The sequence below is a fragment of the Anabrus simplex genome, chromosome 7, assembly GCF_040414725.1.
Source record: "Anabrus simplex isolate iqAnaSimp1 chromosome 7, ASM4041472v1, whole genome shotgun sequence".
Classification (NCBI taxonomy): Eukaryota; Metazoa; Arthropoda; class Insecta; order Orthoptera; family Tettigoniidae; genus Anabrus; species Anabrus simplex.
The window spans coordinates 270,242,425-270,259,512 of record NC_090271.1 but is presented as its reverse complement, the minus strand read 5'-3'; the positions used below and the strand labels follow the sequence as shown (position 1 = coordinate 270,259,512).

General features: G+C 40.3%; 1 protein-coding gene across 1 annotated transcript in view; it reads right to left on the bottom strand.

Annotated features, from left to right (window-relative positions):
- Positions 1–17,088, bottom strand: part of LOC136877810 (protein CEPU-1) — a 780,334-nt gene that overhangs the window by 39,406 nt on the left and 723,840 nt on the right. Inside the window, exon 6 of the mRNA XM_068228540.1 lies at positions 10,678–10,859. Coding sequence (XP_068084641.1) covers positions 10,678–10,859 — 182 coding nt within the window. The remainder of the gene's footprint in view (positions 1–10,677; positions 10,860–17,088) is intronic.

Here is a 17,088-nt window from a genome sequence, read left to right as displayed (position 1 = left end):
AGCTGCAGTCGCTTAAGTGCGGCCAGAATCCAGTAATCGGGAGATAGTGGGTTCGAACCCCACTGTCGGCAGCCCTGAAGATGGTCTTCCGTTGTTTCCCATTTTCACACCAGACAAATGCTGGGGCTGTACCTTAATTAAGGCCACGGCCGCTTCCTTCCCATTCCTAGGCCTTTCCCATCTCATCGTCGCAATAAGACATATCTGTATCGGTGCGACGTAAAGCAAATTATTAAACGTGATTGCCATTCTACCTGGCACCTCTTCCAGCGTTACCTGCGTTTTTAAACCTTCCAGATCTTTGTTTCAAAACCCGCTAAACCACTATTTCAGTATCAGAAACTGAATTCAGAATGTTTTGTGTCGTTTGTTTCGCCACACACTGTACTTACTCCTCAAGAAGGAAGTCTTTCTTTATTATTATTATTATTATTATTATTATTATTATTATTATTATTATTATTGTTATTGTTATTAATAAATTAACTGCAAATGAAGCATACCCGGTTACAACAGATGCTTAGAGAAGTCTTAATTTTCTTCTTCTCATTATTATTATTATTATTATTATTATTATTATTATTATTATTATTATTATTATTATTACTAGCTGATGTACCCGTGCTCCGCTACGGGATTCTCAGAAAGACTGACTTGGTGGTTTTCCTAACTGAATTCAACATAGGTCATTACATAAACGTCAGTAGGAATGTAGCGATTGAAAGCAATGTTATGATATAAAATACTCGATCAAATGAAAAACCGCACACCTTCTCAATTTCAACGAACAGTACTACGGTGCCGATCAAAGAGTCCAAAGTTCCAGAGCTGGAATAACCAGGTCACAAACTGCCGTGAACACTCCTCTGTCATTATTCCGTTAAATATGCACACTGCACATTCCAATCAGTGCCTCGGAGTAGGGATTGTATAGCTCGAATTCTATGATGAACCAGTGTGTTACGTACCTGATATATCAGAAAATGTATGAACCAGAGGAATGGCATGCTAAGGAATAAAGTTACCTTACACCCCAGCTACTTCCCACCAATGTACAGGCAGGCTGTTACAGTCGGTACGATCAAGCGAGTTGGCCGTGTGGTTAGGGGCGCGCAGCTGTGAGCTTGCATCCGGGAGATAGTGGATTCGAACCCCACTGCCGGCAACCCTGAAGATGGTATTCGGGAGATGGTGGGTTCTAGCCCCACTGTCGGCAGCCCTGACGATGGTTTTCCGTGGTTTCCCATTTTCACACCAGGCAAATGCCGGGACTGTACCTTAATTAAAGCCACGGCCGCTTCCTTCCACTTCCTAGACCTTTCCTATCCCATCGTCGCCATAAGACATATCTGTGTCGGTGCGACGTTAAGCAAAAAAAGATGGTTTTCCGTGGTTTCCCATTTTCACACCAGTCACACCAGGCTGTACCTTAAAGCCAAGGCCGCTTCCCTCACACCACTATTCATTTCCTATCCCATCGTCGCCATAAGACCTACCAGTGTCGGTGCGACGTCAAGCAAATTTTAAAAAAACCTCGGTACGCTGCAGTAATCCTATCTATCGGGGATGAGAGGAAACAGAAGACAAAAAGCACATCACAGCAAACAATGGTCAATGTAGTGTTATTGTTGATAAAGTTTATGAGCTTTCTATATTGCAGGCCTTCACATTAGTTTTCTTTCGACTCTGTGATATTAGAGTGTCTTACAAAATTATTTATATCGTAGACTGTAGTTCCTTATTCTCAGACTTTACACACCGATTTTCATTCAATTCTCTTTACCCATTTTCTCGTGACTCGGAGCTGATATGGAGTTAGTAACAAAAATCCAAATTCATGAATATCTCCGATTATATGCGGTACGGTAACAATGTATAAGACATAAGTGATCGGAAATTTAATAACTTCTTACATAACTAGTTACTAACTTACGACATAACTAAAGTTAGGTTAGTTATGTAGTATTTATCGATACGACCACTAATAACATAACTTATTTGAGAATTACATGTCAGACCTTCCCCTAAACTACCATTTCACTCAGCGTGATTAAAATAATTTGTAGCCTAGATTGAAGTGGTTCATCACCCGTCATTACATACCGATTTTCATTAAATTCTCTTCAGCCGTTTTATCGTGATGCGTGTAGGCCTACGTACATGCATACATACAACAGACAGAAATTATGGAAAAGTTGTCACTGTGGACATGTCCGATACAGAAATACCATTCATTTCAAATTCAGAGCAATGTACAGGCAAAACACTTACTTTATATATAGATTACATTTCAGGCCTTCCCCTACTCTACCATTTCACTCAGTGTGAATAACATTATTGATAGCCTAGATTATAGCGACCTATTTCCCGACTTCGCATACCAATTTTCGTGAAGATACAACAACTAATAAAATAAATATTTGGCAATTAAATTTTAGGCCTTCCCCTAAACTACCATTTTCCTCAGCGTGTATAGCCTATATTGTAGCGACTTATTTTCCATCCTTGTCTAGCTATTTTCATTAAGACACAACCACTAATAACATGAATATTTGAGAATTAAATTTCAGGCCTTCCCCAAAACTACTATTTCACTCAGCGTGATTAAAATAATTTATAGCCTAGATTGTAGCGGTTCATCACCCAACTTTACATTCCGATTTTCATTAAATTCTCTTCAGCCGTTTTCTCGTGATGCGTGTACGGACAGACAGACAGACAGACAGACAGACAGACAGACAGACAGACAGACAGACAGACAGACAGACAGACAGAAATTACGGAAAAGTAAAAAATGCATTTTCTTTTTACTGTGGACATGACCGATACAGAAATACCATTCTTTTCAAATTCTGAGCAATGTACAGACAAAACTCTTATTTTATATATATAGATTATTATTATTATCCTTTCCCTTTTCCAGATTCATTTGGGGTCATTTCTCCTCGAACAGCTGTGGCACGTTGGTCGACTTTTGGTTGCCACTGGTGGTATGCTAGCGTTCCTGATTTCTTTTTCTGTGTTTGACCATCATGTCGTAGTTAGCTGTCCGATCCTTCTTTGATGATGTTGGAAATATCTTTCCTCATTGAGTGACTATACCATTTCATGCGCAATTCTTTGAATGCGCAGTCCGGTGTAAACTGATAGAAATTAAAGGCCTTGCTTGTGTTTAATGCAGAAATGTTACAGTTTAGTAATTTAAATATCCTGTCTGGGTTTTATAACTTCGCCTTGCGCAATTCGCTTTCATACTGTTCTTTGTGCTATTCATTTACTTTACGAGAGACACATGAATCGAAGTCGGCATCAAAAGGTGGAAACTAACTCATGGCTTGTGAAACCACCCCGAATTAAATAACTCGCGGCCATCCATCAATACTTCACACCACAGCGTGTAAGATCACATCGACCATCTGTACTCTAACGCCCGCCTTTGATAATCTCTCTCTCAGTCGTGGCCATCCGCCAATTCTTCATATACCTAGATATTTGGCAGTGTGGTTAGGGTCACACAGCTGTGAGACTGCATTCGGGGGGTAGAGGTTTTGAACCGCACTGTCGGCAGCTCGGAATAGGGTTTTGCACGGTTTCCCGTTTTCAAACCAGGCAAAAATAATACTTCACATCACAGCCTGACCAGCTACTTTGTCACATCACGCCACACTTTGTTTTTTTTTTTTTTGCTAGTGGCTTTACGTCGCACCGACACAGATCTTATGGCAACGATGGGACAGGAAAGATATGGGAGTTGGAAGGAAGCGGAAGTGGCCTTAATTAAGGTACAGCCCCAGCATTTACCTGGTGTGAAAATGGGAAACCGCGGAAAACTATCTTCCAGGCTGCTAACAGTTGGGATCGGACCCACGATCTCCCGAATACTGGATACTGGGTACCCTTAAGCGACTGCAGTTATTGAGTTCGGTCGTCACACATTTTGCATCACTAAATTTCATGAGGCTAATTTTCACATGACATATTCATGTCAAAAATGGTGTAAAATTTCCCTCTCGGAAAATCAAATGATCATAAATTTTCCTTTCAATATTTCGCATCACAGCCTCCAAGATCACGTCGATCATCTATATTCTACCGCCCCTCTTTGATAATATGTCTCTTAGTCAATACTTCACATCGCAGACTGCACGGTTACTAAGTAACATCGTGTCACGCACATTTTGTATAGACTACCTAATTTCATGATGCGAATTTTCAGATGAGCCTCCATTAATAAGACATATTTATGTCAACAAGAATCATCACCACCACAAGTCGTACAGTGACCCTTTTACAAACCCCAGGTCTGACTAATTACGAGTACATGCGCAACTATCCCCACTCTAATACAAGTTATCAATTAGAACATTAGGAGCTGATGAATATTAGATCCTTAAACATGCAGTAAAATGAGGAGAACAAAATATGCTTATAACCTATTATCTGATAGACGATTTGCTTTTTCAGAATGGGTATAATAAAATAACAACGTTCATGGTTGTTCTCTTTTTTAAACGCGAGATTATTTTCTAGTTACCATATTTCATTTTTATCATTATACAAGGTAATGGTCAATTATAACGCACAGCATGTACTATCTTAGGTTGAGTTTGTTTTAGGAGAGTGACGTGGGTTTATAATTACATGCATGCGAAGCCCGATATAACATCAGTTGATAACTGATTTCTCGTTACTAAATAACCCATGTTAGACCATGAATGGTCTTTGAATAAATCCATGTGTGCTTTTAATATCCAAACATGCAGATCTAAAATTTTAGAACATTTCGATTAACTAGAAATTGCAATTTTGTTAGATTATCGATATCTTTTCCTTTTTTTCAGAATTTGCTTCACGTCGCACCGACACATATTGGTATTTTGGTGACGATGGGATAGGAAAGACATAGGAGTGGGAAAGAAGATGCCGTGGCCGTAATTAAGTTACAGCCCCACCATTTGCGTGGTGTGAAAATGGGAAACCACGGAAAACCAGGGCTACTGACAGTGGGGTTCGAACCTCCTATCTCCCGGATGCAAGCTCACAGCTGTCCACCCCTAACCACATGGCCAACTTGCACGGTACATTATACCGGAATCTGTGGATTTATTATGAGCCCATGAAGCATCCACGTTTGTTATCTGGAAAACCGTCTCTATCAACCTCCGTCTCATCCTCTACCCTTTGCCTCACAACAGCGTGGAAAGGTTTCCACATTCCTCCCTCATTCCGTGACCATACCATATACCATACCATACTGTACCATATTACAAACTGACGATAAAGCATTCTCAAATCCGCGGGGCACCAGTTGAGTCTAGTCTTGCTTCTAATCGTTTGTATCTTACATGCAACACATTTGTTCTATCTCTTCTCTCTTCCAATGTGGGCTAAGTGGCTCAGAGGCTTGAGGCGGTAGCTTTCTGACCCCAACTTGGCAGGTTTGATCCTGGATAAGTCCGGTGTTATTTGAAGGTGCTCAAATACGTCAGACTCGTATCAGTAGATTTAGTGGCACGTAAAAGAACTCCTGTGGGACGAAATTCAGGCATTTCGGTGTCTTCGAAAACCGTCAAATATTAGTTAGTGAGACGTAAGAACATTATCATTATTATTATTATCATCCTCATCCGATGTGGACGCTACTAGTTGTGAGAAGCTTAATGATTCTTTCCTTTTTACACATTTTAACACCCGTCCATTTCTTTCGGCGAAACTTTTGCTCTTCGAACGGTTGGTATTTCGAATCTTCCTCCGATTGTTGACCGTTGATTTGCTCTTTAATTATTCAAGCACAAAAAATAACTCACGAACTGTTACAAACTAATTAAAATGCATTCCTACAGCGCACTGGCTTTGAACTATTCTCGGAAGTATCTGAAGTCGAATGTGTTGATGCAGGTGGCAACGCCGGGTTGACATCTCAGCCAATGACCGTTATATGAAGAATTCTTACATACTAGATACTACCGTAATATTTGAGTGATCCTCCAACCATCCATGGGAGGTTTATTTAGAAAAGCGGTCAATGCATGAGCCTAGAATTTGCTGTAATATCTCAAAAAACATTGCCCCATTATTAATATTAGTGTAAATGGAGTGTTATTATTGGACACTTAGGTAACAATTCCAATATTCGAGGCTAAGTTCTTTAACTCAACAATAATAATAACGCCTATTTGTTTAGATTTAGCATAGTTCGACTATTAAGAAATGAATTCAAATATATAAGAACCATGTGTGTGGTAGTAATTAGATATTCACTCCTTGGATGAACGCCACGTTTTGAATTCATGAATCAATTTTCCCTTGCAATTTATTTTTATAAGTCTCACCCATACACTGAATTATATAGAATTGTTTGACGTACAATTATCAGTCAGTACACTTGGTCATTTTGGATAATTCATGTTATGGGAAGTATAATTAATTAATTAATTAATTAATTAATTAATTTAAAAATCAATCAATAAATAAAAAAATAATTATTTAAAATATTTTTTTTAGAACTTGCTTTATGTCACACCGAGACAGGTAGGTCTTATGGCGACGGTGGGGGAGGAAAGGGCTAGAAGTGGGAAGGAATCGGCCGTGGCTTTATGTAAGGTACAGGTTCAGTAGTATTTACCTGGTGTGAAAATGTGAAACAACGGGAAACCATCTTCAGGGCTGCCGACAGTGGGGTTCGAACCCACTCTCACTCGGATGTAAGCTCACATGTGCACGCCCCTAACCGCACGGCCAGCTTGCCCGGTATATTTAAAATACTGCACGCAGAATATAGGGGAAAGGTGCAAGGCAACATAAATCCTAGGGGCTTGAGTTCTAGATCATTAAGGTCAGTATATTTTCGGGTGGTATAGTCCATTTTGCATGGCATTCTAAAACCGTGAAGACCAGTGAACCATCTAGTGACGAACGAGTGTACCACTTACTATAGATTGACGATAGCATTCTCAAATTCAAAAATTCATTATTAGAGAAGTCTTGCTCGTGAACAGACGAGATTTTCTCCTGATAATGCGGAGCAATGTTCTCTGTGAAACGTAAAGAATTTCACTTAGTTTTCTTACACGGCAAAAGCCCAAAAGAATATTATCATGCCTAAAATTACGGGCCCTGAAAGCGTCAGTCTAAATAAAAGTAGGTCTACTGTCCGAACACTTGGCTTAATGGTCAGCGTACTGACCTTCATTTCACGAGAACATGGACTCGATTCCCGGCCGGGCCGGATATTTTAACTCTGTACAGTTAATTCCCATGGTTCGGAGTATGGGTGTTTATGTTTGTACCAACACATTCCTCATCGTATTCACACAAGGTACCAACCACCAGAAAAACACGCAATGGTGAATGCATCCCTCAAAAAAAATGTTGGCGTCAGGAAGGGTACCTGGCCGTAAAACTAGGCCAGATCCATATGTTTGACCCGGTTCGGATCCTGTAGGAAAAGCGGTAGAATAAATTACCATTATAATAATAATAATAATAATTATTATTATTATTATTATTATTATTATTATTATTATTATTATTATTATTAAGCAATTAGCTGGTCAGTGAGGCGTATCACGGTGCACTATCTATCACATAACCCAGTTTGGAAAGCACTTTACGATCATGTAGACTCGACAGGTTGCTTGTAATTCTTTCTCGTTCTGCCAGAGAGTGTTATATCACTCACACAGCTCGCCTCTCAATGTTCCTCGCATGATGAACTGCAGTATAGATTAACAATGTTTAACTAACGTGGGATACGCCAAGCAGAGAACGTCGGGTATTATCAGTTATTAAACAGAGGCATGCTCTGAGGCACAGACTCTATTTAATGTATGCATGTTTGAAATCAGGTACAGTCACGTTTCTCGAGATTAGTAAATTATCTTCCTATATATTAACGGAGTTTTTGCGTAAACGAAATAGTTTCTCACTTTAATTAGTTAATCCATTGTTATACTCGAAACAGGAAAGTTATTGGAGACTCTGATATCATTATTCAAGAAGTCTCGCAAGTAAGTACATTAATATCGTCCAGATACTGTAAAAGAAAACTACCTTCTTATCATAACAGTGAACGTCTGATTCGTTATTTCGAAGCGAATTTCACTTTAACATGATTTTTTTACCATGATCGTAGCCACGGGATACCCAGTTTACTGTCGAGGCTAAACCATAGGAATGCTACTTTTCACCTTAAAATCCTACATTAATGGCTGGGATTATAACTGTGAAGTTCTAGGTAAAAAGCTAATGACTATACCACTTGGCTACTATGACCAATTAACCCATTTCTTTTTAGTGCTCCGTACATGTTACACTCCAGTATTGCCCTTGAAGAAACAATGCATTAGTCGACAACGGTTACTTTTCGACTACAATTCGGCTGAATTTCTATTTGGAGCTGTATGTCTATGTTGATTACACTTTGAATAGGTTGTTATTTTTTATCCTTTGTAGTCGAATCTAATATTGCAAGAAACGACTTAATTATTCTGAATGTCACGCTGATTATCATACTCTGTAATTTCATGAAGGTATTCTAAAATTTTTTATATTTCAAAATTTGTAATATTTTTAAAATATTCTTCTGAAACATTTCAACGCTAAGAGGTTAAAATTAGGTTAGATCGGAAATAACAATTCTCCTCCCTTTCAAAACTGTCCAACGTATTAAGACGAAATTACTTACAACGGGCGCTTCTACGTCCTAGATATTGAATAAGAATGTCTTATAGAACATTCAAGTTCTACGGCATTAAATAACGGGTAGACCTTAAAATAAGAACGTTCTTACCTCGAAAACCGTTTGATGTAAGAGCTGAGGATTTATTCTGCAAGAGCCACCAAGTGTGAGATCTCTGAAATATATATTTTTTAAATAAAACCGTAGCCAATCGGGGGTATTTTGCTAGACTAGCTTACAGTAGATTACACGAAATCAACAGCCACTTTTATTGGAAAAACCAACATGAAAACAACTAAATTTGATTGTAAGTTTTGCAATGGAGGAAAGAAGTTAACGTGAGGTGGTGTTATCCCTAAAAACCACACACGTCCCGCAACGATATGATATGCTCTCCGCGAGGTGTATATGAGCTTTCTGGGCAGCTTGTTCTATGCCTCACGAAGAGCAGAAGAGCATAGCGGAGCTCTGAATTGTCCTTTATGGAAGCTAAATGAATCCCAGACATGCTGTATTGTGTTCATGTCTAAAGACCTCACTGGCCAGTCTATGCGTTAGACATCTTCACTGTAAGGAAGCGACATCCACCAGGTTGGCTCAAAGCCCAAGTGTATTATCATCCATGAAAATAAAGTTTGGGCCGAATAAAACTTATAAAAGTCACATACTTTTGGAGTACCTCATTTCTCAACCTCTGGGCAGCAACAATACCTTCATCGAAAATATATAGCTCTGTACTCAACTTCACCATGCCTGCCAACACAAATATTCCAAATATTCCACAGCACGTTCCATTATTTATTGAGGGTCCAAATTCAGTGCTGATGGCTCCTCCTAGAAACGGACCGTTCTGTGCAGCGAATCATATTCGCAATACTCGTACAAAATGTATTGAGGTAGATATGGGTTACATTTCATAGCGAGCCAAATTCAAGTTCAGAGGGATCTTTATTTACTGGATTGCCTAGTGCATGAGTATCAACTTGGAATTTTAATTGTAGAAATTTCCCCAGCCTATGAAATTGTACACATGAGCTGACTTCAGTGATGGAGATATCAAAGCAACTATGAAGGAACTGGTTACTACAGTAGAAGAACAACGGGTGTGACCATGAAGGGTAAGAAAAAACAGAGGAGGGCCTAGGAGGTGGAGGATACATACCTAGGTGAAAAGTAGGTATTTTAAATACACGTGTATATGTACTACATATACACGTTATTGTGACTGTTGTGGGATCGAATCCTGGCGCAAACAATTGCCTGCAGCATGATTCAATCTCGCATCCATTGACATAGCCAATAAGTGCATTACCATTTATGCTCTCCCGTTACCTTGTCAGAATGAAATGGAGTAAAAATACACAGTATTCTTAACAGTGAAAATAAGTATCTAAAGCTGTTCCCAGATTACAGAAGAATGTAAAGACATGAGATAAATTACGAAAACTATGTGTAAATGTTTAAGTTTCGTAGCTCAGGCGATAGCGTGCCGCCCTCTCAATGCTGGGTTACGTGGTTCAAATCCCAGTCAATCTACGTGAGATTTGTGCTGGAAAAATCGGAGGCGGGACAAGATTTTCTCCAAGTAATTGGGTTTTCCTCTTCCCCTTTCATTGCAGCAACACTCACCGTTATCATTTCATCTATCAGTCATTAATCATTTCACAGGAGTGAGACAGCCTTTATCAGCCGGCACAATTCCTATTCTCACCGCTGGATGTGAGTTTTATTATTTCCTTTCCTGACCCGATCGAATGACTGGCTATGGATTTTTATTCATGTGTACTTGTGGTCAGTAGAATATGTAGGGAAACGTATCAGGTAAGAGAAGAAACGTTTGAAGCTATCAAGGAGAACATAACAACATTGCCGGAAATAATAAGCAAAAACAAATGTTGATATAAGCACTCTACACAGTAATTTTAATGTGAACTGAACTTGTAAGAGACAATAACATTTTCACAGTTTTAATTCTGTAAATTATCCTCTTCACTTACCCTTCTGGATGGCCGCTTGGGATGTGCCTGGAGCTTCTCTCCATGAGGAGAGTTGGGGAGTTTTCGGAAAGACAGCTTGAATTCTTCGATGGGCGTGTAACTGTTCACAGCCCACGAGAGGTTGTAGCTGTCACGATATCTGCCCAGAGGATGACTGCTGAACACGGCTGGGTTAGGCTTGCCTGAAAAAGAATGTAGGATATTTCTGACATATATTTAAGAACATTAAAATTCGGTATCATTTAACGTAATAGAGTAACATTATAGGAAATGTTTTTATCATAGTAAGAAAGGGAGTTTTACTAGTAAGTCAAACCTGATACTTAATAGCAGAACTTCGAACGAACGAAATATGTTTCAGTTATCAATATGAACGATATACATTAATACACATATAAGTATGCATATCTTGCTGTAAGCACAGCAACTGAAGTTGAAGGTCTAATAATATGTAGGCTAAACTGTAATAGCATGCACAATTCAACTGTAAGTTGGAGATAATTTTGCGATGTGAAAAGCCTTGAATGTTCTGTCACACATTAGTTACGTATAGTGCGTTTCCTGTTGCCGGGACCTTCGTTGTATTAACCACAGTTTGTGCTGTATTTGGAAAATGCAGTCAAGACATACATTCATGCCTTACGGCAGATTACAGATTATAGTCTGCCTCTTCACAGTTTCTAGTAAGTTCAAGCGTCTACAACTGATCAGTTGAAAGGTAGCAGATATTCACCACGTGTTTTCTCAGTTGGTAAACATACTGAGAATAATGATTTATTTAGAAACAAACCTGTCGTAGGATTTATTGTTTGAAAGTCTGTATCATTTTCTTCTGTGATGTGTTAAGGAAATTTAGAAAACAATTCTTTAAAAGAAAAATGTTGTGGTGTGCTCCCTATTTTGTGGGGCAGGGCTAGAGGAGGAGCCATCCTTTATGGCGCCGTCCCATGTGACGTCGCCGTGCTAAAGCCTCGCCCCCCACTGTACAGTGAACCTGATCGGGGAGGACCGGCATTCATTAGTCAGACACTGCTGCAAGTGACGTCATTTTTCACTACGTCGCTGAGGCCTCGAAGGGTTTAGAAAAGACTAGGTCCTTGGACCGAGAGCCTTCTCTATGTGGAAGTGGCTACGCGCTTTGACAGGCCGACGTATCTCGAAGGGACGCCTCCCTTATATCAGGCGACGGACAAGTGCAGAGTTCAGTCCGTGTGTGGACTCAGTGAGAAGCGAGTTTGGTAGGAGTTCATCCAGTGGGCGAAGGAGAACGAAGGGTGCTACTGTCATGGATGAGCTCAGGGTGAACTCCGTCAGATAGTGGCCGAGTGGAGTGTGAGTACAACCTGACTTGAGAGTGGCAATTTCTTCGTGCTGAGGACTCGTTCTGCTTGCCTGTCGACGTGCGCGCGTGTGTGTCTTTTTGTTTCTTGGACCAGCTGTTGGAAGAGGAAGTTGTTTGTTCTGGTGCAGCGTGAAAGAGAACACTGGAATGACGGCACGGGGCTGTGAATGAAGTTCTACGGAAGTGTGTAGAGAGCGGATACCATTCTTAACTGCGAGAGTGACATGTGTAGGCTGTGAACTGTGGACCGTGACAGCGTTAACAAGAGTAATTCTGTGAATATGCGAGACTGTAATGTTAGCGAACGGAGTCTGTGTTTTGTTTTGTTTTCTGCTATTTGCTTTACGTTGCAGCGACACAGATAGGTCTTATGGCGACGATGGGATAGGAAAGGCCTAGGAATGGGAAGAAAGAGTCCGCGGCCTTAATTAAGGTACAGCCCCAGCATTTGACTAATGTGAAAATAAGAAACTACGGAAAACCATCTTCAGGGCTGCCGACAGTGGGGTTCGAACGCACTATCTCCCGATTACTGGATACTGGCCGCACTTAAGCGACTGCAGCTATTGAGACGGAGTTTGTGTGTGCTCATGTGAAATAACAGAGAGAAAAAAGATAAAGTACGAACTGTATAATTGTGTGTGAGCGTACGTTGTGATCACGGTATGCCTGTGAGTGTTACCGTGTTGATTAAGTAGTTAGGTAATAAATTTTAGAAGTGGAACGCTACCAGTTTCTGCCTTCACTTATTTACCTCGCCAGCACGTTACATAGTATTGGAAATTGAACGATGATGAATCCATTCTAAAATTACATAACCGAAATAATACAAGAGTTCATACGTCTCTTGAATTATATTGGAAGAATACTACAGTTATTCGAACGTCTCATGATGTAATTTTATAAAATTCTACCCTACAATTAGAAATGTAATCATCACATAAATCCAGTAGATAATGACTGGAAATAACGAAAGCAATCAATACATACTTGATACCATACTACTTTGTTACGAACTGCAGGAACATGTAACGTAGTCCGCGGTGAATATTTGACGTGACCGACAAATAACGACAGCTCTGCGTACGATGATAAATGTAGAAACATGAAGAAACGTGATGAGTCAGTGCGAGGTATATGCTTCATGGAGGAGAACATTATTCCAATGAGGATTGTAATGAACATCTCCGTACGTTCAGTTAATTGGTTTTTGTACATGGTAGAAACAGAACCGTTCAAAATATTTTGTAGGCAATAAAGTAATGAAGCATAACACCCTATTAGTCACGGTTTCATATGGGGAACGTAGTTTTGTTCAGGAATGGTGATTAGAAATTGAAAGAGCTCCGTATACCATTTGTGAAATCAACTCATCATGCAAAATCACAGCAAGGTCTGTAATTAAACCAAACCAAACCCCAGGTCGCAAGAGCCAAGAAGGGCCATGGCAAGCCAAGCGACCACTGGTCAACGCGAAGGCCTGCAGATTACGAGGTATCGTGTAGTCGGCAGGAAGAATACTCTCGGTCGTTATTCTTGGATTTCTAGACCCGGACCGCTGTCATAGCGTCAGATAACTCCTCTATCGTGTGTGGACCTCGAATTAGCACCCAGATCCGGATTAAAATCCCTGACCTGGTTAGAAATCGAACCTGGGCTTACGTGGTGCTGACGGTCTGCAATTATCCTTTGTAAAATCCAGAACGTTCTCTATGCTGCATTCACGTATCAATGTCACTGGAAAATTCTTTGCTAAATGAATGGCATTCCACCATCTGCCTAGGGATCTTCGATGTGATAGTGAAACTATATTGCAAGAGGGACGTGTTTTCATCTTTGATACTTATTGTGTCTGTTAAGACAGCGATTCGTACTGTACCAGGAAGGGGCATGAACCTATGATTAAATGAGACATGATAAAGTATATTCCATTTTCTGTGTTGAATTCATTTTTTTTGTTAGTTTTTGTTTGCCTGATTGGTTTGTTAAACCATCGCCGTCTGCTATGCTCATAACGCATTCCCATTTGCCTCTACCTCCATGCTAAACAGCAAACACTCACAATTGACGTTTTTCTCACAGAGGCGCTAGTAGGATGTCACCCATGATAGTTTTCTGAGCTCCACTAGGCCAGCATGTTGCTTGTTATTACGGGTATTTTGGCGTCTAGCGAAGTGTTTGTGTTTTGAATGAGTTTCGTGTTCATTAGCTACAACTGAATAAGTATCACACTTTAGGAACCTAAGGTACTGTGTGTACGTCTATTATATGTTCGTTGGTTATAAATCTGTCTATGAGTATCTGTGGTCTTTCTAAGAATCGGAAGGGTCGTACTACTAGAAACCTTGTTATTCCAATTTGAATGGCATTTCCTGAGTACCTAGGGCTCGGGAGTACATTGCGGTCGACCTTGCAAGTAGAGGAGGAGAGTTATGTTTTGGTGCCAGTCTGGGTATTTATGAACTGTTTCTGTAGAGGCTAGAGGAATGTCATTCGTTCTTCACTCTTTTTTCTGAGAACCAGTGACGTTACACAGACAGGCAGAGTTATAACGTAGATATTGTACATATCTCATTAAGAAGGAGAATTATTTGAGCATCTTCGTACAGTATTGAAACTTTCATGTCAAATCCTTATAGGCAAACTCAGCGAGCTGACTTTGACGCTAGAGACGCATCGACGTGGGCTTACATTCGGGAGATAGTGGGTTTCATCCAACCTTCGGCAGCCCTGAAGATGGTTTTCCATGGTATACCATTTTCACGCCAGGTAAATGTTGGGTGTGTACCTTAATTTTTTTTCATTTGCTAGGGGCTTTACGTCGCACCGACACAGATAGGTCTTATGGCGACGATGGGATAGGAAAGGCCTAGGAGTTGGAAGGAAGCGGCCGTGGCCTTAATTAAGGTACAGCCCCAGCATTTGCCTGGTGTGAAAATGGGAAACCACGGAAAACCATTTTCAGGGCTGCCGATAGTGGGATTCGAACCTACTATCTCTCGGATGCAAGCTCACAGCCGCGCGCCTCTACGCGCACGGCCAACTCGCCCGGTGTGTACCTTAATTAATGCCATGGCCGCTACATTCCCATTCCTAGCCCTTTCCCATCCTTCCGTCACCGAACACCTTATATGTGTTAGAGCGACATTAAACAAGTAGGAAAAGAACAGCCGAAGTTCCAAGATGAAATATTTCACATCGCGGTTTTCGTGGGCCCAACTACGATGCATAAGTACGCTATATCTTACAATCTGAAACTGCACTGATTCATTCTACAACAAATGAAAGTGATTTATGAAATTGCCACGAATTTTGTTTTGTTTAGATTTTTCTTTTGTTTTGTTTTGTTTACAAATTGCTTTACGTCGCACGGACACAGACAGGTCCTTTGGCGACGATGGTACAGGCATGGGCTAGGAGTAGGAAGGATGCAGCCATGGCCTTAATTAAGGTACAGCTGTAGGGCTGTGAAAAATGTGGTTCGAACCCACCATCCCCTGAATTCAAGCTCACAGCTGCGCGCCCCAAACCGCACGGTCAACTCGCTCGGTTTGGCAAGAAGAGATAAGGAACTCGTACAATTATCATTCTAAATAAGAATGTCTCCAATTAAATGTGCAATTGTGTAATCAAGTGTAGTTTTCCCATATTTCTTGGCAATTTCATACATTGTCAAGCCACGAACGGCAAGTGAAAGGTTTCTTGATACAGCCTATATTTTAGTTTATGATACTCCTTACATATAACTTGCATATTTTTCAGTCCGCATGAATAAATAAATAATCATATTAAAGTTAATAGGAAAAGATAGAGGGAGAAAATAGCAAAATTTAAAATGAGACGATCTTGTGGGAGAAGGGGCTCTAGGCAGTAGATCAGCAGTGCTACACAGACTCACTCACTTGCAAATTACCAACAGGTATGCAGCTTTTAAATTAGAAGGGACAGTTTCTCCTTAAATAAGGCCCAAGGGCAGAAACCTTAGCACACGTATTTGTTTATTTCTGTCGAAGATAAAATTCCCAACGTATGAACGAAATCGGTAACCCTACAATATTTCTACCTTCTTTTGTTATTTACCATGTTCCGTGTCGTTATAACATGTACTACTTACGTAAATGTCAGCAAGGCTTCTGCAGCGTGCTTCCAGATTTTACGCTGTATGGAACGTGCCGTCTTAGCTATTAGCAAGTAATAGCTTATTTCCACATCATTTCAGATTAAGAAATTTTCTTGTATGCTACTAAATCATTCTGTTCACGTCAAACACATTTACACGCAACCTAGGTCTTGATACCAGTTACGCCCGGAAAGAAAATAGAGTTTAAGGTAGGTGTTCTTTAATCATAATAAATGAATAAATAATTAAAAGATAAGTAAATACAAATCAATAAATAAATGAGTAAGTAAATAATTAAAAGGTAACGCTTCTGTGATGTAGTAGTTAGTGTGATTATCTTCCCCCCGCGGAGGCCCGGGTTCGATTCCGCGCTCTGCCACGAAATATGAAAAGCGGTACGAGGACTGGAACGGAGTCTACTGAGCGTCGTGAAGTCAACTGAGTAGAGGGTTTTCGATTCCCACGTCAGACACCCTCAAATTGGTTTTCCATAGCTTCACACTCCTCCTCCAGGCAAATGCCGGGATGGTACCTAACATAAGGCCTCGGCCACTTCCTTCCCTCTTCCTTGACTATCCCTTCCAAACTTTTCATCCCCTCCCATCCCCTCACAAGGCCTCTGTTCAGCATAGTAGTAGGTGAAAGCACGTGAGATCGCCTCGGCGAAGTATTGGTCCTCCTCCCCAGTTGTATCCCGACCCAAAAGCTCACGCTCCAGGACACTTCCCTTGAGGCGGTAGAAGTTGAAGTCCTCGCTGAGTTCAAGTATTGAAAGTATTATACCCTTTACATGTTACATTCATATAAATAAGGAATGAAGTGTCCATTGCAGTTCTTTTAGATGTTCGTTTCGTAACGTAAGTGATGCAATAAATTAATATTCTAATTGCTACCTAAAGGGTAGAAACTTATCTCTTTATCTCACATGGAGAAAAAGCTTTAAAAATAC